At 40.4% G+C, this 25,272-nt stretch overlaps 1 protein-coding gene across 1 annotated transcript; it reads right to left on the reverse strand.

The window, feature by feature from the left end:
• Positions 1-9,461: 9,461 nt before the first annotated feature.
• On the reverse strand, positions 9,462-10,762 carry LOC109705584. Its single transcript, XM_020226326.1, has 2 exons — positions 10,517-10,762; positions 9,462-10,469 (listed from the first exon to the last, which is right to left on the reverse strand). The coding sequence occupies exons 1-2, from the start codon at positions 10,760-10,762 to the stop codon at positions 9,654-9,656; spliced, it is 1,062 nt and encodes a 353-aa protein (XP_020081915.1). The 3' UTR covers positions 9,462-9,653.
• Positions 10,763-25,272: the final 14,510 nt, after the last annotated feature.

Here is a 25,272-nt window from a genome sequence, read left to right on the forward strand (position 1 = left end):
CCCTGCAGATGAGCAAGATGAGAAGGGTTGGATTTTATCCTCGAATTATTAAAAAAAAAAAAAAAAAAGTCGAAATGGAACTTCATCCATTAAAATCATGGATTCCATGGATGAAAGAAGAGTTTTTTTTATTGCAATGGCAAAAAGTGACATGAATTCATGAACAATAATGGAATGGATTTTCCATCCTTTTTACATGATATTGGACGAGGATTCAGTTCTAGTTTCGCGGACGAAACCTATTTCTAGGAGGGGTGAATGTAATACATTGAACTTCGGCAAACTAGGAATCTGAGGGTTGGAATAGTGATTGGAACTCTTCTACAACTTTTGTAGGATTGTTGAGAGGCTTCAGCAAATNAGGTATGTCGCATGACATGTGAATCATTGTTAGTTATCTTGGGCATATGGGCAGATTGATGATATCCTAGCCCTTTCGTGTGTACTGTTCGGCCATTTGGAAGCACGACTCTTTTTTGTGGTGGATTCCACATTTTCTGAAAAAAATTTCGATTGGCTCATGACCTTCTTATAGAAAATCCCGATCTATTTATCATGTCTTTGAGATTTTTCGGAAAGTATTTTGGCATGACATCTTCATATATTTCCTCATCAGAGTTATCAAGTTTGATAAGATCAGAGGGTTTATAATCATTTGACTTGTAAAAAAGGATCCCTTTCTTTATTCTTTCTTTTTCTTTGACTTTCTCAACTTGAGGAGGTACAAAGAAGGTTTTTAAATCATTCACTTTTGTTGGCTCACTTATGTGAAGAGATTTTATATGTCCATATGGAACTCTAGTAATATTTAAGGAATCTTCAATTAATTCAGGAATTCTTATGAACATATTTGACTCAGATGTCGGGAAAATCTCTTCATCTTCTGATGAGTCTTCACCCCAGGGCATGTTTAACTTGAAAGAAAATGTTTCCAACATTTTCCTTAATTGTTCTTCATCACTTTCGAAGTGTGGAATCACATTTTCTTTATTATTCTCAATTTTTATCTTTCCCTTTGACAAATTTTTATCGCTCTGAACTTTACCCTCTTCAAGTTCGCGAGACAATTTTATATCTTTTTCAGATTCTGCGAAATACCTCGCATCTTCATATCGTACTTCATGCACTCCAAATGGGCGTATATCACCATCAATTCTGACTTCTTCTCCATCCTTAATATATTTCATACATTGATGAAGAGTAGAGGGGACAACGTTATACTCGTGCAACCAAGGCCGTCCCAATAACGTTTATACAAAGTATCTGCATTTATCACATAGAATTTTACATCGGTCCGCAATGCTCCAAATTTTATAGGAAGAATGATCGACCCGAGAGCTTTTTGGCTATGCTGATTAAAGCCTTGAATCAAAATTTTTTCTGAGGACAGATGATCGACATTCAGAGCTAAACTTTTCAAAGTTCTTAAAGTCAAAATGTTGACTGAGGATCCAGGATCGATTAGAATACGATTAATCTTCTCTCCATCGCTTGTCCCAGTCACATATAACGGCCTGTTGTGATGAGCAGTTCCCAACAGCATGTCCTCATCAGTGAAAGTAACATTGGCGATATGTCTGGAGTACAATGCTTCTTTCATATTCATCTCAGCAAAATAAGCATAAAAGGGCTCGGGGTTTTGTAAAGCGTAAATGAGTACATCCCGAAGTTCTCTGGACATCATCAGGGCGTCATACACACTCAACAAGGCTGGCACTTTTCTTAAATGGGAAAGTATGTTATACTCAATCTTTGATAACTTTCCTTGATTTGATGAAGTCGGTGCCTCTTCATTTATCTGAATTTCTTTATCTTTACCATTTTGCGGCTGCCCTTGTCTTTCTGGTAACACCTTTCCAGACTTAAGCTTAATTTGGAAAGAATCCTCAGCTCGTTCATCTTCCTTGGTATTAGAGTCGACACCACAGGTAATAGTTTGGCACGTTTCGACTCTAGTCTTTTCATAAGTATTCAACTTATCAAGTATCTCTTTTAATTGCTCTTTCATATTTTTTATTGCCATAGCCACACAGTCTATGTTTGTTGCTAGAGTGCGTACATCAATCTGCACTCTCCTCAAATCATTGTCTATCTCGAGAAGACGATATTCGACTCTCCTTGCGTCGTTATCCCTGCTGGGAGTATTATATGCTCTCCAGGCACTATCGCTATCTTCACATGCCACAGTTGGTTGTCTAACCATATTCCTTTGATTTACAGAGTCTTCAGATTGCTCTTCGGAGATTGTTATTACCCGACATGACTCCTTGAGCTGTAATTTATTTTTTCTATGGTCCCGAAGTTTCACGCATACATCATAAGCATGACCTCTCATTCCACACCAAAAGCAACGCAATTTCATATCATCCAAAGCGTCATAACATGCTTTTCTGAATTCTTCTGGAGTAATGGATTGCTGTTTCTCAAATCGTGGGAGATGTTTCTTCCATCGTTGTCTTTTGGATTCAGCAATAGTCGGTTGATCAATTTTTGACTTCACCTTGTTCATAGGTAAGTTCTGCATCTTTTTCCATTGGCGGCAATTTTCCAAGGTGTGTCCCCATATGTTATGATAGGTACAGAACTCTGTCAGCATAACTTTATTCTTTTTTTCGTTATTCTCCTTAACCAGAGCTTTATTATTTTGGTGAACTTCTGATTGCTGGTTTAGGGTTGTATTCTTCTTCTTTTTTAGTGAAGATGACCCCGCATTTCCTCTCATCGACAGTCTTTTAAGCTCTTGAGCAATTATGTGTGCTTCATAGAAACTTGCGTCGTATTCGGCTTTTGTTGACTTTGATTGCTCCGAGCCTTGCTTCTTATCATCTTCCTTTAAATCAGCTTGCATAGTTATGACTCGATAGGTCTCGACCCGATATCTTTTCGATGCTTCAGTAACATCGGTTTTGAGCATATCTATGATAGCTCTCATTTGAAAATCTATGCCTTTTACACTACCGATTATTTCGTTCATGTTCATCTTTATAACGTTAATTTCATTGTGCAGCCTCCTCATTTCTCCCTCCATTATGATTAAGCGACACTCCATTCTATACAATTTCTTCATTGGATCATGATAAGCTGAAGTGTCGTATAATTCCAAAGGATCAACATAAGCATTATAGTTTGGTGTGGATGTCTGTTGATTTGCTCTCAGGGTCGGCGCAGGTCTTTCTAGCACGTCATCAGATGTCGTAATGACACGACATGATTCCCGTATGTAAGGAATAGTCTTGTGCTTATTTTTCTTCTGGATTTTCAAAGTGGTGCTTCTGACACTTTGCCTTATACTTGCCCCTTGAGGAAATTGCCCTTTTGGTCTTTTTATATGTTGAAAAGTACGACAGTTTTCTAGGTTATGTCCTTTTACTTGATGAAAAGGGCAATACATAGGTGTATTTTTGCTGCCAGAAGATTGAGGATTAACGCCTCCCGTCGGCGCCGTTCTCGAACATTTCCCTTTGTTAAATTTTTTATTGACTCCACCCTTATTTTTGGTTTCTACAAGGGGAGCTTTTCCTTCATCTTTTTGAGAAGTTTCAGGTGAAAGCTGTTTTGAAGATCGACTTGTAGACCTTGGTAATATTTCGATATCCCGTTCTCTGTTCTTTTGCAATTGGGTCTGTTGAGGGATGGGAGTACTCTTCATTAATTGTTCTACTCTAGCTTCGATCCCAATCAACATAGAGAATATTACATTCATTTGTGCTTTCATATCCAATATTTTATCATTCACCTTGTGATAGTTGCAATGCGTCATTTCTTTTATTTCTGCCAATTGGTTATGAACTTCTCTGAGGTTCCTTTCTCGTTCGCTAAAGTGGCTAGAAGGAAAGATCATTTCTTCATCATCACGTTGTGCGGTGATGACTCTGCAAGTTTCTCCCCAAAAAGGCTCCTATTTTTCTTTACACTCCTCGACAGGAATTTCTCTTTCATCAGAGTCCTTCTTTTTCTTAGCCTATTCTATTGCTTTAAAAATAAAATCATGAATCATAAGAGGCTCTCTTTCAACTTGTTTATATTCTTCCAGTGAGTCAATATGCTCCTCAATAGGCCGCTTCTTATGTTGTGGTTGAGCCGGCTCAACAAATTTTTTTATTCTTCTTAACCCGAGTTATTCTGCGCCTTGACTTGGCTGAAGTATTAATTGGAGGTGTGGGCTTATCCCCAGATTCCACTTCTGGGTTTAAGGGGCCTCGCCATTTTATTCCCGGAACATCTTATAAATATTTTAACATCTTCCGAGTTTTCTTATATAAAAATATATTCCGAAACTCGGGGAAAAATACATTCTCAATTTCTTCCATATTTTTTGTATCAATCAGATTGGCCTTTTCGACTGGGGCTTCTGATAACACTGATTGTGAAAGAGTGATTGCACCGCTTCTATATTGCTTTTCAACCCAGTCTTTGAAAACCCATCAGTCTTCAATTGGATGGCTAATTAATCTATGATATAGGCAATTGTTCGGATCACCGGTTTTCCCTATATCCTCTGGCTTCTTTGGCTCCGGCAGTTGAAGACCATTTTTAACAGCATCGTTAAATATTTTCTTAACTTTGTCCCGTTTGAAAGGGTATACTTTGTTTCTTCGCTCCTCTAAAGAAATCCCTTTTGGATTATTACCCCCTAACACAGGTTTTACAGGGGTCTGTTCAACTGTAGAGGTAATTGCCTTCTTTTCTTTTTCTATCATATTCGTGCGGGCCGGTCTAACCTGCGCCAACTTCGCCTCAACTCTTTTGTTATCATCTTTTTTTATCTTTTGTAAGTTTAAGAGGACCTGGGGATCGATTCTCTCCAATCTAGAGATATTTGATATTAATTCATGAAAAGTGGAACAACTAGATGTGCACAGAAAAGGGGCCATCCAATTATCAATATTGCCCATGACAAGACCAACAGCTTGAGACTGGTCTAGAGGTTGTTCACACCTTATATTTAAGTTCCGCCACCTTGTAATGTAATCTAGCATTGTTTCATCTTTTCTTCGTCTGGTAGCTACCAGATCAGCGATAGTAATATTATCGCTAACGGTGGCGAATTTTGCTCTGAAAGCTTCTTCCATGTCGGGCCAGGTTTTAATGGACTCATCTTCGAGGGAGTAGTACCATTCAAAAGCTATACCTGACAAACTTTGTGAAAATTGTCGCAAGAGTAGAGGTCCTTTACTCCCCGTATTTTCACACATAGCCTTAAAATGTGCTAGATGCTGATCAAGGTTACCAACACCATAGAACATTTTGAACTTAGGGACCTGATACCCTTCTGGAAAAGGTACGTTATCGTATTCCGATAGATAAGAATGTCCTTTCCCTTTCGGTTTTGGAGTTGCCCCCGCTACCGTCTCTTTAACTTGTGAAGTGATCAAATCATGAATTTCTTCCTTAGTTAAAGAGGTAGTCTCTTTAAGAACAGTTGTTTTAGCCTGTTCATCAATGACTCGTGGTATGTGTGCTTCCGGCTGGGTTAGAATCTTGGTTTGACGTCGTTGATCCTCCAATTGCTTCTATACATTTAACATCAAACTCATGACCTCCTCCATCTTCTTATAGAGATTTATGATATCTCTATCCTTTTCATCAACTTTCTTTTTTAAGGACGCAATCATAACGTCCTTTGGATCCCTCGGGAAGCAGACAACCTCCTCTTCCTCTCGTGGGTCAGATGGATCACTAGGCATATCATCTTTATTCTCCATATTTTGTGTTTGCGAAGAGCTTGCTTCCTCAGCTCTTGCTTTCTCTTCCGCGGCTTTTCTTGCAGCAGCTCTCGTAAGAATTTGCTGAATAGTTTCTTCTTCATCAACCGACTCACTTGACGACGTATGCCCAATAACTCTTACTGTGTGAATCTCCAAATTCTTTACTTTACATTTTTCTTCTTTGATCTGAGCAAGAGTTTTGGGCTTCCACTCTGTCTTTCTTCCTTCCCATGATAGTGTTGACTTTCGCTGCCACTTCGACTTCTCAATTTTCTTCTCTAGGCTCATTCTTCCTTTTGTAGCCTTAAAAGTTTTATATATCTGCTTGAAGACAGAGTTCTTATCATTGTTTCTTAAGCAGGGACGTGCAAAAGATGGTTTTAAATGGGCCATTTCTGACTCTGGGCGCAGAATGGCAGTAGGTGAATTTTTCTTCATTACGGGCCAAAACATCGGGCCCGGCGACAAACCTATTATGTTGGGTTTGTTGGGACTTGTTTCCTTTGTTCATCTCCTGCCGCTTCAAAGTACGACGAAGATTTCTCTTGAATGACTTGGTCACAGTGTCCTTGGGGAACGTCAGCCTATTGAAGACTGACGCTTTAGGCTCCATATCAAGTAGCGATGTTCCGTCAATTCGGTTTTGGAACACCAGTCTTCCTTGTAATTCCATCTTCTTTGAAGCGCTGATAGGTGTCATCCTCTCCTTCACAGGAACGCGAGGGGGGTTGGGAATGACGACATTCGGACGCCTCCCACGAGAGGGAAGTCGTGGAACCACAACATTAACATCATTTGTGCTAGTAACAGTAGTGAAAGAGGCCATAGCCGCAGCCCTAGCCTCTTCTGGGATGGTACCGAACTGGATCGCAACACCAGCAGCTCCAATGGTGAGGACAGATGTCGGTAGGCAAACCTGACCTGCATTGATCATCATCGAGCCTGTGGCAACAGCAGTGTTATTCGGTGACATTTCTCCTGTAAGGGAATAACGAGTGTCAATTAGATATCTATCATCTAATTCTATTAACATAACATTGGTCTCAAAGATGGAAGGAGAAGTCATGTCCACCGGGCGTGCCATTTTGTCTGCGACCACGAATGACGCACCTCGCACGGTTGATCTTATTTTGATTTTTCCCGTGGGATAGTATTCATGATTCAGATTAATATTTAATTATATATATATATATGGCTATCAGGTATTGTGGATTCATGGCTTCCAATAAACGCAAGCGTCTATTGTTAATTACTCCTACAAAGTGTTAGGGCACCTTCGATTAAGAGACCTCTGTAATGCTGAAATAGACTGAAATAAAAAGTGGATTTTATAACATAATCCATTGTATAGTTACATGGCTTAACCAGGGGCATACCCCCAGTGTACATGAATGAATATGACGGTTGATTGAACTTGATTCTGAATCAAAGTGTATGATCAAATTGATTTGATTGGGCTCTATATGTTTCAGTGCTCAACAATATTGTTCACCCTAAGGTGAGGGATTGATTAAATTCCATGTATATGCATTGGGACTTAATCGGATTTGATTCAAATTAAACCCTAGTTAGGTGCATTAGAGTTTGATTTGATTAAATTGATTTAAGCTTTCATCCTAAATGTATGTGTTAGGATTAGCCCAAATATTTCGAATTAGACTCTAATTTTATATCTTAGAGTCTAGTGTAATTAAGCTCTATGCTTATATGTTAGAGCTTAATTATGTCTCACATTGAGTTCACCATAAGGTGAAATATTAACTAAATCCTAATTATATATATTAGGATTAGTCAAAATTTGATTTAAATTAAACTCCAAGTGTATGTATTAGAGTCTAATTCAATTTCATTTGGGTTCACCATGAGGTGAAATATCAACTAAATCCTAATTATATATATTAGGATTAGTGAAATTTGATTTAAATTAAACTCTAAGTGTATGTATTAGAGTCTAATTCAATTTCATTTGGGTTCACCATGAGGTGAAATATCAACTAAATCCTAATTATATATATTAGGATTAGTGAAATTTGATTTAAATTAAACTCTAAGTGTATGTATTAGAGTCTAATTCAATTTCATTTGGGTTCACCATGAGGTGAAATATCAACTAAATCCTAATTATATATATTAGGATTAGTGAAATTTGATTTAAATTAAACTCTAAGTGTATGTATTAGAGTCTAATTCAATTTCATTTGGGTTCACCATGAGGTGAAATATCAACTAAATCCTAATTATATATATTAGGATTAGTCAAAATTTAAATTAAACTCTAAGTGTATGTATTAGAGTCTAAATCAACTAAATCCTAATTATATATTAGGATTAGTCAAATATAATTTAAATTAAACTCTAAGTGTATGTATTAGAGTCTAATTTGGGTTCACCATGAGGTGAAATATCAACTAAATCCTGGTTATATATATTAGGATTAGTCAAATGTAATTTAAATTAAACTCTAAGTGTATGTATTAGAGTCTAATTCAATTTCATTTATTTGAACTCTAAGTAAGTGTATTAGAGTTCAATTGAACTGATTAGGTGAAACCTAATAGATGGTTTGATCAATTCTAAACAAATATTTTAGAATTTGATCTAATATGAATGTGATAACAATATGACTCTAGCTTAATATGCTAGAGAATTGGATTAAAAAGATTTGCCCTTAACAAATTGGTAGAGCTTGGTTTCATATTTGATCTGATAGGCATGATTTAAGGTCTTGGTTTGGGTTAGATTTTTGGGTTTGATGTTGGTCTGAATTGGTTTTCAATTTAGATTTTATTCGATTTGGGCATTTTTATGAACCAGTTTGGAATTCAAACTTGGGCTAGGTATAGCTTCAAGTTATGGTTCAATTCTCGGATGGATTCATTCATGGTCCAAATTTGGGTCCATATAGTTGCATTCAAACATGGACTAGATCCAGGCCTACATGGTATGGACTCAAGTTGAGGCCTGAATTAAATTTTAAGTTCTGGATATAGGCATAGGCCCAGTTTAGACCCGTTTAATATGGATTCAGGTTGAGGCTTGAATTGGGTTCGGGCTCACTTTAGGCCCGTATGGTTTAAGCCCATATTTTCTTTAGGCAAGCTATAGAATTGGGCCCAGATTTATATTTGGGCTGAACTTGGGTCATATTGAGCTTGGGTTATGAGATTTGAGGTGGGTACGGGCTTGTTCCAGATGAGATTTTGAGATGGGAATTATTTAGGATTTGTTTGAGATCAAAATATTTAAATTTATGGTTCAGAATCAAATTCATCACTTAAAAAATTTCGAATGCATTTTTTTTATTTGTCAGATTTTCAGTCATAAATCACATAAAATGTCTAATGCAATTAAATCTCAATTTGGTCTAATTTGACCAAATCGAAAGATTTGACTTTGGATAGAATCAAAGAGTTCGATTATTTTCGAACACTACATTGTTCTTCCAATAAAAGGACGATCAAAAGAATATTAATCGGTAATCCGACTAATTTTCTTTTGTCTCCTCATTGTAGGAGAATTAAGAGAACACAATTTTTCCCTTTATCTCTTTTGAAAATATAAGACAACAAAGACAGATAATTCTTCTTTTGTCTCTTTTACATTCATGGGACAACTAAGGTGAAAAAATCCCTTCCTTGCCTCCTTTTTGTAACAAAGCTCCCTCTCTCTTTCGTAATTAGAGAAGTAATTTCTTTCTCTCTCTCTTTTAATAATATACTTTTTTTTGCAAAGACAAGAGCACCGCTCTTTCCCTCTTTCGATGATACTATATTTTTTGTAAAGAGAAGAGCACCGCTCTTTCTCTTTTAATAACACATTTTTTTTTTTTAAAAGAGAAGAGCACCGCTCTTTCTCTAAGTTCGCTGTTGAAAGATATGTCTCGGACATTCCGTCAAATAATTGGTAGACATGATTCGTTGGCGCCAACTCCGTCAGAGCAATATCCTAGGCAGCTTGGTAGGCGGCGAGGCTGATGCCGTTGCTGACGAGCCTGCTGAGATTGGTTTGCGCGTTTGCGAGTGGCGAACCGTCGACGTCCGGGAACTCATCGAACGAGTCCTGGCAGGTGTCAACGAAAGTGCCGGCGGCCAAGAGCTCGCTGTTGGCGTTCTCGGGCCGCCCGCCGCCGCGCACCAATCGTCGGCCCATTCTACAGCGCATCCGCCGCCTGCGCGTGCTCCACCTTGAGCGTCGCAGCCTGGAGTGACGCCGCGGCTCATTGTGGACACAGATAAAACACCTGGTGAGCGGAAGGGGTGAAGCAGGAGAGGAGCATGATGAGGAAGAAGGCGTCGACCGCCACACTCGGTTGCTGGAGAAAGAGGGTGACGTCGAGGAGGAAAGTGCCGACCGCCATGTTCGGCCGTTGGAGGAAGAGGATGACGACGAGGTAGCGGGCGGTTTCGGCGAACGCCTGGTCGAAGCGAGGAGCTCGCGGTAGACGGTGTAGATATAGGGGATACGGTTGAGGCCGTCGCGGACGGCGCTGACGACGACGCACTCGGCGGCGGCGTAGTAGGCGGCCTTCTCGAAGGTCGACACGAGGGTGGTCGACGAGGACGATGGGGTCGTAGCCGTGGCCATGGCGAGGAGCTTGAGGCCGATGCCCTTGAAGAGGTCGACGTCACCGACCCCGAGGAGGACGATGCGGTCCTTGAAGCCGAGGGAGAGGTCGCGGAGCGTAGCGAGGGCCTCGGGCGCAGCGACCACGAAGCGGTGTTGGGCCACGTCGACGCCGACGGGAGGAATCTTGACGGTGACCTGTGCGGAGACGAGTGTGGCGTCGAGGCCGGAGGTGAGCGATGCACACGCCGGTCGGTCGTAGAGTTCGGGGCGTAGCCGAGGCGGCGAATGGCCTCGCCCTGCTCATCCGGCGAAGACGTGTGGTCGAGATCGAGGGGGAGCTGGTCAGCGTCTGTGGATCTCCACAGAGCTGTCGGCGGGTATCGAACTACAAGTCGAAGACCCCACGCGCCTCCGCACGCCTCCAGAGGATTCCTGCTGCTCCAATTGCGGCTCGGAGCGGAAGATGCTGCGGAAGCGCGCCCGCCCATAGGATGCGGAAGTCTGTCGTTGCCGCGGCGGCAATCGGTGTTTGGAATTGGGCTGGCGCCACTGGCGGAATGGAAAGGGTTTAGGGAGCGGGATCGGAAGGAAGAACGAGGTTTTTTTTTTTCTTTGATTGAGGTCGGATATACAGAGTTCTTTTTTTTCGTTTTTTTTTTTTTTTTAGAGGGAGAGAGAGCTTGTAGCTGGCAACTATATTGAGAATAGAAAAAAATTTTTTTTTTTTTTTTTACCTTTCTTCTTTCTTTCGTAGAAATGGAGTAGTATAATTTCTTTTTTTAGAAATGGGTTTGAGAGTTTCAAGAAAACACTGTGTCTCTCTTTCTCATTGAGAGATATTTATGGGATTAGTCGTAACTATCCTGGAGAACGTGCGTATGGTGCGTGCGTATGGGAGAGGTGGGAAGTTACGGTATAGGATCATGGGATCATGGGTATGAAATTGCACATTAACCCTTCTTATTTGTTTATATTATACTTTTTTATAATAAAATATTTATGTGTTTGAAGTGGAGCAAATATGTGAAAGGGAAAGGACTAATTTGCTATTTGTAATACTCATTCATGCCTACGAGAACATCCCACTTTTTTTGTAATATATGCACCTGGTGCATGGATTAACCTATGCACCAGGTTCAAAATTTGAACTCAAATTTCTCCATGCACCTAGTGCATGGATCATCTCATACACCATTATTCAATTTTCTCTCCTTCTGCCTTTTTTCTTTCTCCTTTTTTTTTTTTTTCTTCTTCTTCTTCTTCCTCTTTTTTTTTATGCTTCAACAGTTCCCTTGAAGCTTTGGGGTTCAGGGACGCGGACCTTTGGGGTGTACTCCTTCTGCGTTTCACCGCCTCGAGCCATCGCCTTCTCAAGGATAGTCACTCTCGTCTTGAGGTCCTCGACCTCGTCGACTCGAGTGACTAGCTCCTCGATCAAGTTCTTCCGCTCCTCGTCACAACGGGTGATGTTGCCTTGGAGCTTCTCGAGCTCGCCTCGAAAGGTCGCCATGGCAGTGGCGACGCTCTCCTCCATACTGCGAATATTATCATTAAAGGCATTAAAGGTATCGGCCATCTCGGTGTACCTTTCTCCCACCTTCGATAGAATGTCCTCCAACAGTGCAAGGCGGTCCTCGACCGACGCGGAATCCTTCGTGATTCGCGTGTCCTTGCCCTTGCTCCACTTGGAGGGTTGCTTGGAGGGTTCACCCCCAACGTCGTCAGCACCGGCCTCTGATGACGACATGGCTCCTTCTCAAACCGGCTCTGATACCAACTGTCACAGACTTAACGGTTTGGTAAGCAAAATCCGTGCGGCGCTCACCTTCCTTCGCGAAGTGAGCAAGCCTGTCTCTCTACTTGCTAAGTTAGGACCTCACTCGCCCTAAACTAAGTACAAGAGAGAGATATGAAGAAAGCTCTTCTATTACTTTAAATTTGAGAATACAATATGAAATTCTGAAATGAGAGGGGGTGGAGGCCACACTATTTATAGGCCACTCGCCGCCCATAATGCCAATGGAAAGGTGCCAAGTGGCACAATACTACTAGCTAAAAGGGAAGGCCACGCGGTCTCCCAAGAGTCCTAATAAATATCATAGAAACTCGAAGAGTCATACATTTATTGACTACCTAGAAACTCTAAGGGACTCTTGACCCTCCGGTATCCGCACCATTAGTCTCGAGATCCGTGTAGAAGCTTCTAGAAGATTCAAAGCCAAAACCTCCGTCAGATGTCCGCTTTGGAGTTTGGGTGATTGCAAAGGAAAATCGCGGAGAAAATCTTTATGTCGTGACACACCGCCTCCTTGATTGCCTTAGTGAGTGCATGTAATCAGCCTCCATGGTTGACAACGTCAATATTACTTGAAGCTTGGATATCTAACTAATTGGACCATTTTTATATTGGAATGCAAATTAAACTCGTTGTAAATCTTCTCTCATCAAAATAATTAGCAAAATTAGCATTAACATAACTTTACATTGGCCTTGAGTTCTTATTATATATGATTGCATAATCACTTGTACATAGCGAAAAATCTATTTCGCCGTCTTTGAAAGCACCTTTCCGAGAATTACTAAAAGTAGGCTGAGAATGCCAACGACATGCATAAGGAACGTCCGGCCCTATGCATACTATAGCAAATATCAAGCTAACTACGACACTTGTATAAGAAATTTGATCCATTAACTTCTTTTCCTCTTCCATTTTTGGACTTTGCTCACAAGATAACTTAAAGTAAGATGTAAATGGTGTCTTTACTATCTTTGCTTTGGAATCCATGGCTTAACACGAAAGTATTAAATTTTCTTTGATACTTATTTGGGCTTATACAATAATTTCTTGAGCTTATAGACAAGATGTTCCTTATTCTTCTTTATGAAGTTTTGAGGTTGATGCATATACAAACCTAGTTCTTTGAAGCATACAATTACCAAGTATATAGTCTCTTCTTGAGATTACTAAACCAAATTCAAAGTAAACCAAATAGATTAATAGGGGAATTTGATATTGCAAAACTCAATGAAAACAAAGGCGTGGCATTCTCATAAATATATTTTTTTCTTGGACATCATTTTATTAAGGTAAACTTCAATTTACTCACTGTGATGTAGTGTATTTTAATCTTGCCATCTTGTGTTTTAAGAAGTTACACTTAACTCCTCTATGATTTAGTGTATTTTTATTTTGCTATCTTGTGGTTCATAAAATTATACTTAACTATTATATGGTTGTCTTGTGTTGTTTTTATTTTGCCATCTTATGGTGCTAAGAAAAGTACACCCGTATGATTGGATGTTATCTTGTCCAGTAAAACAAATACTTAGCTAGGGAAGAAAATGCATGATGCGCGGCAATGGAAGAGCAAAGAGAGAGAGAGGCGGATGGGCGGCTTCGGCAACTCCGGCAACGGGAGAGAGGCGGCAGAACGAGGTATCTAGACTTCGTCAACTCCGGTTGCGGCACGACTGGGCGGTGGCGGTGCGTTCCCAAAGGATCTTACAAGAAGGGCGTAAGGGCGCGACAGAGCCAGGAGTTGGTGGATAGAGAGAAGAAGCTGGCGTCACCCGAGCCAGATCGCCGCAGTACTGGAGTTGCAAAAAATTCGCTCGACCCCGACAACGAGAGGCAGTTCCAACGACTCATGGTTTTTCTGCATACTTTACGAGGTTTCAAACCTGGGAAGGAGACAGTGAAGGAACCTAGGCCGGATCATTTAATGGGAGACGTTCCAGCAAAGAGTGTGGATTGTAATCTGTTGGAGAGGGTAGATGGAGTTGGTGAAGGCTTTAATGCGCAGCTTTACTCTACAAGAAGCATTGATGATAAGCATCAAACTGGAAAAGATTTGGATGGATTTGGGGCCGAGAAGGTAGGGAGGTAGCAAGCTGGAAGACTGCCTCTACAACGTCATGAAGTAGGGAGACAGAAGTCCTATAAAGAGGCACTCCTGTGCCAAGCAAAGAGATCACATTACAACAACTCCTAGCTTGTTTTCCCGAAGGGCGTTCTAAAGAGTGTGGCGAGTGGGGTGCAACGTACCATTGCCGGAAGGTGCACCAGGTGCCTGGGTCTTGATCATACGGTGACAAATTATCGAGATCCAGTCAAGTGCCTCCGGTGTCTCGAAACTGGTCATAGAGCTTTTCAGTGCAGACGAAAGCCACAGGGAAGCTCCTACACCATGCTGCGAGCCCACCGCGCCCGTGGTCGTGCCCCATCCCTACGAGTTGTCATCCCATACTCAGAGGATTACTTTACACACAGGGAATTACGCCAAAATGTTATACTGGCCGATATCGTTCAACCTGCGAATCTTGGACGCTCACCACAGCAAACGATTGCTAATGCTATAGTAGATCGATTTGGTGGCTATTCGCCTGTGCTGTGCCGAACTTCGCCTGTGCTGTGCCGAGCTCGCTTTCAGGGCGCGACCAACTTGGAGTCAGTGCACCGAATTATGAGCGCACCAAGCTGAGCGACCTGCTCGCAAGAACCGCATCGGAAAGTGCACCATTTGAGTTCAGATACAAGTTGGCCGACATCGAGTGGACAGCGCTCGTTGCGCCGAGTCTTCCAGCGGTGTTTACTGCTCCGAACACCATGGCCGGCGAGCCAAGAGCCGCGCCTACTTTGAGTTCAGATACAAGTTGGTCTCGGGTTGCGTACCTACTTTGGGTCATTTGTTGTGCTGCCTAGGGAGGTCTTTGGGATAGGTCTATTTGTGGGGTTTGACTTTCATGTTGGAGACATGCCAACTTGGCAGGCCATTAACTTGGATGGAGGAAATATCACAATTTTCGAGCCTTAACTTTGCAGGTTGTAAAGTTGGTAATTTGCAAGAAGAAAGCTCCACCCCAGCCACGATGATTGAGAATTTAATCTACAATTGTGGGCTTCACAATTGCTTTGGACTCATGTGCTGTCTTGTTTCCACGGAATCTGATATACTTTCGAACTTTCGATCCGACAATATATACCAGTGGGAACGACGGCTTGTCTACGATTGCACGTCCCAAATTCGTGCTCACATTAGTGAACCATCAGGATGATCATACTTTGTGGCATGAGGGTTCGAAATTCGGGGACCATGTACTATTGTCGCATTCTATTTCTGCTACTGGTGGCCGGACACCTAGACGATCAAGTGCATGATTAGCTAACGCACACAAAGGCTCGGAGGCCTATAAAGCCATAACCAGGAAGATGCTACTTCGAGAAGGCAATGGGATCGGCGGAGTGGAGTGCTTTCGCAAAAACGTGAGAAAGAGGATCACGAAGAAGAGTAAAAAGTGTGGTGTCATTCTAATCAATTTAGATGCACAGGCATTTGAGGCCTTTCTCTGGGGCCAAGCGTGAGAGATTGGCACTCTCTATCACTTGCAGTTAGATTGCTGTTTCGTTTTGTTATGTTTAACATTTGTAGTTGGAATGTTAGGGGATTAGGTGACCCCGGTATAAGACGAGCGGTGAAATGTGTGGTGTCTAGGCTTAAGAAAGCGGTAGTTTGCTTACAGGAAACTAAAATTAGCTGATTTTCACTTTCCTTTTTGTGTAGCTTTTGTGGGTCGTTTTATGACAAATACCAGTTTATTGAAGCTAGTGGAGCATCTGGCGGCCTTTTTACATGTTGGAGCTCTCGATTTTTTTTCCTGGAGTGAAGTTTTATTGAAACAATTTTCTATTACCCTCCGACTTGCACATTCTCACACTGGAATTTACTTTTAATTACATCACCAATGTGTATGGCCCTCCTACTTGGGAGGGTAAGGAGGCTTTTTGTTCCGAATTGGCCCACCTTAAAGATGTCTGTAGAGGGCGTTGGGTAATCTGTGGGGATTTCAATTTCACTAGAAGTCAGGAGGACTGGAGTTTGAAGGCGACGAACATGTTCATTGATCTAATTCGATATCTTGAGGTTTTGGATCAGCCAATGAAGAATCAAGCATTCACTTGGTCTAGTATGCAAAGCTGCCCTACTCTAGCACAATTAGATCGTTTCCTCATCTCTACCGAATGGGATCAGCAATTTCCCCTCTCCGAGGTGGAGGCGGTTCCTAGAATTATTTCTGACCACTGCCCTATCCTGCTCTCAACTGGATGCAAAGTCAAGCGCAAGCTATTTAGGTTGGAAAAAGTTTGGATACACAATGAAGACTTCGTTAAGAATATTCTCGTTTGGTGAAGGGAAACACAACGAGATGGTTCAGCAGTTCTCTCTTTCAATGCAAAACTCAAACACTGTCGGAAGCAGATAAAGAGATGATGTGCCTCACACTTTTATAGTATTTTAAAAACCAAGACTGAACTTACGCAGGAAGTCCAAAAAATTGAAAAAATAGAGAAAATTACCTGTCTAACAACGGAGCTTAGAGAGAGAAAGGAGACCCTCAAGGCCTGTCTCTCTAAAGTCCTTAAAGATGAAGAATGTCTATGGAAAACTCGTGCTAAACAGCAATGGTTACAAAAAGGAGATGACAATACTAAGTTCTTTCATGCTTTTGCTAATAATAGAAGACGTTCGAATGAAATAGGCGTGATCATAGATAATGGAAAAAGAATTTTTAAGGAGGAAGAGAAAAGCCACTACTTCTGGAGCAAATTTAAAGATCTCTTCACCCCGGAATCTCAAGTACCCAACTCTGTAGGAGATTGGAGCGTACTTTTCCATGCTCGACGGGTCACCAACCTGGATCTTCTAACTATCCCTTTTGATATAGATGAGATCAAGAAAGCAGTGTTCCAGTTAGGTAGGGACAAAGCACCGGGACTGGATGGTTTTCCTATAAGCTTCTACCAAACCTTTTGGGACGTTGTCAAGAACGATATCTGGTTGATTTTCCACGAACTCTATGAGGGGAGACTTACTACCCGTGCTATTGACTATACTTACATATGTCTTATCCCGAAAAAGAAGGTGTGGTGAGGGCCAATGATTTTAGGCCCATTTGTTTACTAAATGGGATTCAGAAAATTATCTCTAAGTTTTTAGCAAATAGGCTTGAAGGGGTCATGCAGGATCTTATATCTACCTCACAATCAGCATTTTTAAAAGGAAGACTGCTGGCCGCTGCTTATGTAACTGCCAACGAGCTAGTGGCTTGGGGCCATAAGGAGGCTAGGAGGGAGTTGGGGTAAAAATGGATTTTGAGAAGACTTATGATAAAGTTAGCTGGTCATTTCTCAGAAAGGTTTTAGAGTGGTTGGGCTTTAATAATAAATGGTGCCGATGGATCAGTGAGTGTATTTGTAACTCTAAAGTGGCAGTTCTGGTTAATGAAACAGCTACAAATTGGATCAAAACTAAGAGAGGCGTTCGACAAACTGACCCCCTATCCCCCTACCTTTTTCTTATTGTAGTCGAGTGTCTTGCCAGGATGACCGAAAAAGTAGAGGAGTCTAAGCTTTTCAAAGGGATTGGACCAACGAGAGATAGCACTGTAACTCTGATACAATATGCGGATAATACTTTTTTCTTTTTGAAGGCGAGAAAAAGATACATGACTAATCTTAAGATCGTATGGGACCTATTTGAGTGGGCTTCTGGAATTAGGATTAATAAAGAGAAATCAGAGTTATTTTATATGGGGTGTAAGACCGGAAGAGATATTAGACTCGCTGGTATCTTGCAGTGCAATGTAGGAAAATTCCCTACTAAGTAGTTGGGTCTGCCACTGTCTTCCAGGGCGCTTAGAAAAGAAGATTGGGCAGGTGTTAATAATAACTTTCAACGGAGGATTGATGGATGACAGGCTAAACTCCTTTCTAGGGGTGGTAGATTAACACTAGTCAACTCAGTGCTCTCTAACCTGCCGATACATTTTTTCTCTATTTTCAAATCACCGAAATGGGTTTTAAAACTTATGGAGGCGCTACAAAGGGACTTCTTTTGGAAAGGATGGGCGAGCCACTCTGGAGGTGTCTATATGGTCGCCTGGAAAAAGGTGTGTACGAGTAAGAAAGAATGAGGCTTAGGTGTTAAAGATTTGGCTACCATGAATGATGCCCTCTTAACTAAATGGTAGTGGCATTTTTTCATTGAGCGGGGATTACAATGGAATAACTTGATCAGAAGTTTATATTACAATAGGCGGCGACCGTTGTGTGAAGGAAGGTCTTTTTGACCAGCATCACAATGGTGGAAAACATGATAGAGTTGAAGGAAATTTTCAAGAGTGGTGTGAGCTACGGTTTGGGAGATGGAATACTCATGGACTTTTGGTCTGATAGATGGTGTGGAGATGCCTCCCTGAAGTCGTACTTTCTGGACATTTATGCTAATGCCAACCTCACAGAGGTTCGAGTCAGTGACTGTTTCTCTACTTCTGGATGGAGGTGGAGAAAGATTTTGTGAGGAGTGAGAAGAAACTTAGATTGCAGTGAACAGAGTATTAGGCTCTAAAACACACCCTTAACAATCTGCAGGTTCAAAATCAACCAGATGTTATTCGCTGGCGATGGAATTCAGGAGATAGGTTTATGGACAAATCCGTATATTCGTTAATGAGGAGTGGGGGTGTCGGCAATACTGTGACGCCCGCTATTTGGAGACTCAAAATTCCAGCTTAAGTTAAAATTTTTCTCTGGTTAGCCCTAAAAAAGAGACTAGCTACTGTGGACAATCTTCTTAAAAGGGGATGGTCAGGGAACCCCTGGTGTGCATTGTGTGGTACAGTTTCGGAGATAGTAGATCACCTGCTTGTGGGATGTGTTGTTAGTAAATTTCTATTTATCTCGAACCTCAAAGAGTTTCTTTCTTTTCCCTTGATTGAGGACGTCATTACAGTCTGGGAGAGGTTGCAGAGAGGGGGTGATGCCGCGAAGACACTGGTGGCGGCTACATGGTGGATGATCTGGCGAGAAAGAAATAATGTTATTTAGAAACCTATCTACTGACACTATTGCCACTACCTAACGTGAAAACTGGCAACGGAATGGACTAAGTGCCGTCGAGCTGGGTGATATCTCCATATTTTGGGTATTCGATTTGACACTGCAATTGTTTGTTTTTTTTAAAAAAACTTTTTTATTACTCTCCTGGTACCTTTTTTTAGACATTTTTTCTTTTGATTTTATCTTCTCTTGAGGCCCCTGCTACCTTACTCTATGTAGCTAAATTTATTGTCCGAATGAATGAAGCAGGTAGCGTGCTAACCTTTTTCTAAAAAAAAAACTATTATATGGTTTTATTTTTATTTTACTGTAAGAATCTATTATTTTTTTAAAAAAATACTATTATATGGTTTGTAAAAACACTTTGCTATATACAAATTACCATATTCAATCACAAATCTTCATATTGCATAAAGTATAACTTTTTTGTAAACATCATTTCAAAGTACAATTACCATATTGCCTATAATTGGACTCTCCTCCATACCTCTTGGCACAATAATTGACTTAGAATAAGAGAATGATATATGAAATAGCTGTGTGAGATAACTCGTAATCCTGGGCTTATGGTCTATTCCAAGAAAATAAAGGGCCTCGTTGAATATAGTATTTTGAATGTTATTCATTATTAGCTTGAATTTTTAGAAATATAAAAAATTATTTCGCATGATACAAAAATAGAAGGTTCTGAGTTAAAGTTCTATCAGGCTTTAGTTTTTTTTTTGGTCAATTTGCATAAAAAATCTACTAGTTTTGCGCTTTTGCAAAAGTGGGCCATCTTTTTCGATTTTGCAGATTCGGGTCAGATTTTTAGTAAACTGACCAAAATACCCTTATACCGTTTTCTCTTTCTTTTTTTTTTCTCGCGTTTTTTCTTTTCTCGTCGAAGAAGGCGACGGAGGCGAAGGCGGAAACGACCCCCATCGTCTCTGCACCTCACACCTTCATCCCCACCCTCGCCCGCGCATCCCTTGCCCTACTCGCCTCCGACCCTGCCGAAGCCGCGGTGCGACCCTCTTTTTTTTTTCTTTTTTTTTTTTTCTTTTCGACCCTCCTCCACCGCTGCTGCGGTCCTGCGTGACGATAACGAGGATGGTAACGCGTCATCTTCCTCCGCCTTCGCCATCCACCCCACTGTAGCGGATTTTGCACCCACTAAACCCACTTCTGGGAACTCACGTTCCCACCACCGTCGTCGACGATAAAGAGAAAGCACTTCTCAACGCTGAGAAACTCGCTGGCGAGCGAGAGGGCAAGCGGCCAACCCGCTTACCCTAGAGAGCGGCAACGAGCACGGCCTCGATGGTGTTGGAGGCAAGAAGGGCGAAGAATGCACGGTTTTAAAAGAACGTTGCACCATTATGGACATAAGTTGCACTCTTTTAAATATAAACTGCTCCCTTTAAGATGAAAGTTACACTCTTTAAACTTGCACTCGTTGAGAGATATTTACACTGTTTCACCTCTTGTTCACTCTTTAAGAGAAAATATTTGCACTATTTCTTCTCTTGTTGTACTATTTCTCCTCTTGTTACACTATTTCTCCTGTTAAAGGGTGCAGTTGACATATCAACACATCAAAGGAGAAATAGTGCAACAAGAGAATAAATAGTATAAATATCTACTCTTAAAGAGTGCAATAAGAGGAGAAACAGTGAAAATATCTCTTAAAGAGTGCAACTTTCGTTCAAAGAGTGTAATTTTCATCTTAAAGAGCAGTTTATATTTAAAATACTGCAACTTACGTCCATAATAATGTAACGTTCTTTTAAAACAGTGCAACTTAATCTTAACAGTGCAAATTCATCTTCTTCTTTCTTCTTCTCTGGTTTTTTTTATTATTCTCTAGTTTTTGGCCTTTTAGGTTTTTTTTTTTGTTTTAAACAAACAAAAGCGTTAATCCAGAGATGCTCCCGTGCATTCCTCACCCTTTTTGCCTCCGACACCGTCGAGGCCGCGCTTGTTGCCGCCCTTTTGGGTAAGCGGGTGGGCCGCGTGCCCTCTCCCTCGCCGGCGAGCTTTTCGACGCAAAGAAGTACTTTCTCTTTATCGTCGACGACGGTGGTGGGAACGCGAGTTCCCAGAAGTGGATTTGGTGGGTGCAAAATCCGCTACAATGGAGGTGGAGGGCGAAGACGGAGGAAGAGGACGCGTTACCGTCCTCGTTATCGTCGCAGAGGGCCGCAGAGGCGATGGAGGAGGGTCGGAGAGAAAAAAAAAAAGAGGCTCGCAGCGTGGCTTCAGCAGGGTCGGAGGCGAGTAGGGCGAGGGGTGCATGGGCGAGGGTGAGGGTGATTGCGTGAAGTGCAGAGACAATGGGGGCCGTTTCCGGACAAGCCGCCTCCTCCGCCTCCGCCGCTATTTAGGAAGAGAAAGAAAAAAAGAATGAGAAAAAAAAAAAAGGAGAGAGAAAAAGGTATAAAGGTATTTTGGTCAGTTACTAAAAATCTGGCCCAAATTTGCAAAATCGAAAAAGGTGGCCCACTCTTGCAAAAGCGCAACACTAATGGATTTTTTTATGCAAATTGGCCTTTTTTTTTTTGAAATTTTTTTTTCTATTATATTAATTCAATATACGGAAGGAAATTTAATGCAAAAAAAAGGAAAAATTACACCACATTGAGATAGGTGTTCCTGATTCAGTTTTGTTTGGTTGTGACAAAAAATTTCAACCAATTTTATACGGTAGTATGCATGTTAGCTTCTCTTCCTTTCTAGTCTTGCTTCTCATATAAACGATTTCAGATTTCTATTTTGTTAGTTTTGGTCTTGACGCCTACTCAAAGATGTCCCAAATTAAGCGGAGTTTTGTCATGAAATGTTTTCTTAGTTTCATATAATTAAGAAAAATTGTATCAACTAAGTATTGTACCAAGAACATTTTGCTACCCTCCATTCGGCCTAATCGTCGAATTAATTAAGTTGTTCCTTGCTACTTGCTTTGTCATTCTCCCTAGTCCATCCACAATGAACAAAAATAAGAAAGTGAAAAGCTCAGTGATGCCTCACCCCCGTAGCTTAGTTCATCATTTCAATGAATAAAGCAGATAGCGTACTAACTTTTCCTCAAAAACCAAAAAAGAAAAAAAAAGAAAAAAGAAAGCTCCTTTCAAGGGACAAAATTGAAACTCCTAATCATACAAGAAAATACTTATTTCTAATAAATTTTCATTATATAAACTTACTTCAATATCCTTACATCCATCTACTAAATTAACTTGGAAGCATGGAGTCATTTGTGCTCCCAAATCATTTTTAGTGATGAAACATTAATTCGAATCGATGTCCTGCTTTATTAGACATGATCTGTATTATTGGAATCATATAAAACTAAATTTTATAATTTTTCAATATCATTTACCTAGCGATCAAAAAGTGATCATGATTTTTCTGAAATTAATTTTTAGATTTTGAAGTTGGCTTTTGCTATGTTAAGGGACCATTTGGTTTGATATAATTGTAAATGAATTATAGTTGGAGATGTATATAATTAAAAGTACAATAATTATTCTGTATTTTTTTTGGTTGGGTGCAATAGAAAATGCTAGCTACAAATGTAAATAATTTGTTTGGTTAATTCTATGCAATTGAGAACTCAATTTATAGCTTTATCACTTTATATATATATATATATAGAGAGAGAGAGAGAGAGAGAGAGAGAGAGAGAGAGAGAGAGAGAGAGTGAGTGATAAGATTATTGGGAGTAGAAATTAAACAAAAGGCACCAATTGGTCCGATCTAACCGGGTTGCGGGCCATACGGCCCATACCTAGCTAGCCCTAGTAGAGCCTGAGTGTCGGCCGTGCTAAAGTTGAGATCTGCTGACGCGTGGCCCATATATATATATTTTCATAATATAATTTGAATTATCTTAATTTTGAACAAATTTCTTGAAAAGTGATCAAAATTTTATTTATTGATTAAAAATATATTTTATAAAATTATTATTAAAAAGTTAGGAAACACTAAAAAATTTATAAAAAAAAATAAAAAAAGAATTGGTCGAGCTCGCGGTTTGGCATGCAAGGCCTGGCCCCGCCCAGATTTGTTATTAGTACAAGGGGCTGTGCCGGGCCTAGCATTGATTTGGATCGTGCTGTGCCGGGTCACCGTATGGCTCGGTTCGGCCCGAAAAAAATATGGGCCGTTGGCTATTCTGCTAAAAAAATGTTTTATTTGGAATTTCGAAAAGTTTTTCTGATGTTAATACACAGGCTTTTGCAGCAGTGCAAGCATTATCTTGAAGCACATTAATTGAGCAGATGAGCTAATTAAAGCATGATCAAGCTTAATCAAAAATTCGGATTCGAAATGAACTTCTAGTTGAGATTGGACCGCGCTGGGCTCGATTTTAGTTTCACACTTTACAGATGTGCAGTAGTATCATTGAAACAAAACAACAATTAATTACTCGTTAAGTAATTTATATATAACAGGCACTTCCACTAATTACTTTTATTTCATGTCCTCTTACTAGAAGCTAATTATTCTAGTAGTAAACATATATCACAGAAAAAAAAAGTAAAAATAAAAAAACCAAAGAATTGAATTTAACAGTAGTAAGTACCAACGTATAATTTCATACATACATATATATATATATATATATATGTAAAGTGTTGATCATCTTTTAATGCCCGGCTCCAGGGCTTGGACCAGAATCCTTGACGCTACCGAGAGTGTCGACGGTCGCGAACCCGTGCCCCGGACCTCCCATGCTGGGGCCGGCGCTCTTCGATGCTCCGAGGAGCCGTAAACTGTTCAGCACATTGCCGATGACGATCGCCCCGACATCTCCGTCCTCTCGTAACGGATTCAGCGGCCTCGCTTTCGCGCACGAAAATACGAGGCTCGCAACCACCAGGAGACAGAGAAGAGCTGGGACGTGCGATTTTGTAGCCATGGCTTAAGATGGGATGATTAGTGTTGGATTATGTTTTGGTGCTTGATCAGGTAGGTAGGTTAACTTATTTATATAGGAGAATGTATATAATTGTGGAGAGAGGGGAAAAATATATATTTATATATATAAACAATAAGTTTGACTTAGGAAGTAAGAGGATTATTATTACACATTACACATCAGAAAGGAAACACGTGGTTGGCTACGGAAGCGTCGCGGTTGCTGCGAGAGGAGGGAGAATGGAAAATGTAGGTACGAAGCGGGGAAAAATGTTGTACTTAAGAACGTTGGACTTGGAATGTAGTAGTAGGTTGAGATTTGTTGGGAAAAATCAAATCTAATTTGGGAGCGTATGGATGTGTATATGTCAAAGGAGATTGAATGCAAAAGTGGGGAATTGGAAAGAGTAAATATATGGCCGTCCATGAGGAGACTGGTCGCTTTTGACTGGAGAAATTTTTGCCTGGACTTGGTCTACCGGTCCATGAGGAGACTGGTGAATGGTTAAAAAATTACAAGCACAAATGCTATTATACTTTTAAAAACACGGAAGCTCAACTCTCTCTCTCTCTTTATATATATATATATATATATATTGCTTTAGAGCTGTTAAGTTTGATGTAGTTTATAAATACAATATAGTAGCTAAACATAGTGTGTAGTTGAAGATATAGTTCTTAGGCCACCACCTATTCCATTTGGTGATGTATAATTAATAACGATACAAATATAACTTTATTGTTTGGTTGCTCATTTGAAAATTATATTTCTAGATTTTATTATCTTTTATGTGGTATACAAGCGTAAAAATTATATTTTAATAGAATAAGTATCATCTCCATAATATATTGTCATCATTAAGATACAAATAATTTTTTTCTTTTTTTATTTCATTATACTTTCTTATTGCATAAATATAACATATTTTGCATATCGTTTCAACTGAGTCTAAGATATGCAAGATACGAAATCAATTGTGCGGTTTGGATTCGAAAGGGAGCAACCACGAAGGGCAGAGATCTTCGCCGCCGACGGCTGATGTTGCAGACCAGGTGCACAGAATAATTTCCACTTTGACTGGGTTTAGGTGCAAGTTGTCAAAGTTTTTGAAGGAAAAAAATAAGAAAAAAGAAATATTGATGGTGGGGAAGGGAATTATGACCGGAAGTATGTGCAGAATTTAAAACATTTGTAGCGCA

The sequence above is a fragment of the Ananas comosus genome, unplaced genomic scaffold, assembly GCF_001540865.1.
Source record: "Ananas comosus cultivar F153 unplaced genomic scaffold, ASM154086v1, whole genome shotgun sequence".
Classification (NCBI taxonomy): domain Eukaryota; kingdom Viridiplantae; phylum Streptophyta; class Magnoliopsida; order Poales; family Bromeliaceae; genus Ananas; species Ananas comosus.

Bases quoted from the DNA above. Each gene is read 5' to 3' on its own strand.
- LOC109705584 (XM_020226326.1), bottom strand. From the start codon at position 10,762: ATGGGCGGGCGCGCTTCCGCAGCATCTTCCGCTCCGAGCCGCAATTGG. The intron at 10,470-10,516 runs GTGCATCGCTCA...GTCTCCGCACAG, and splicing joins ACTCTACGACCGACCGGCGT to GTCACCGTCAAGATTCCTCC.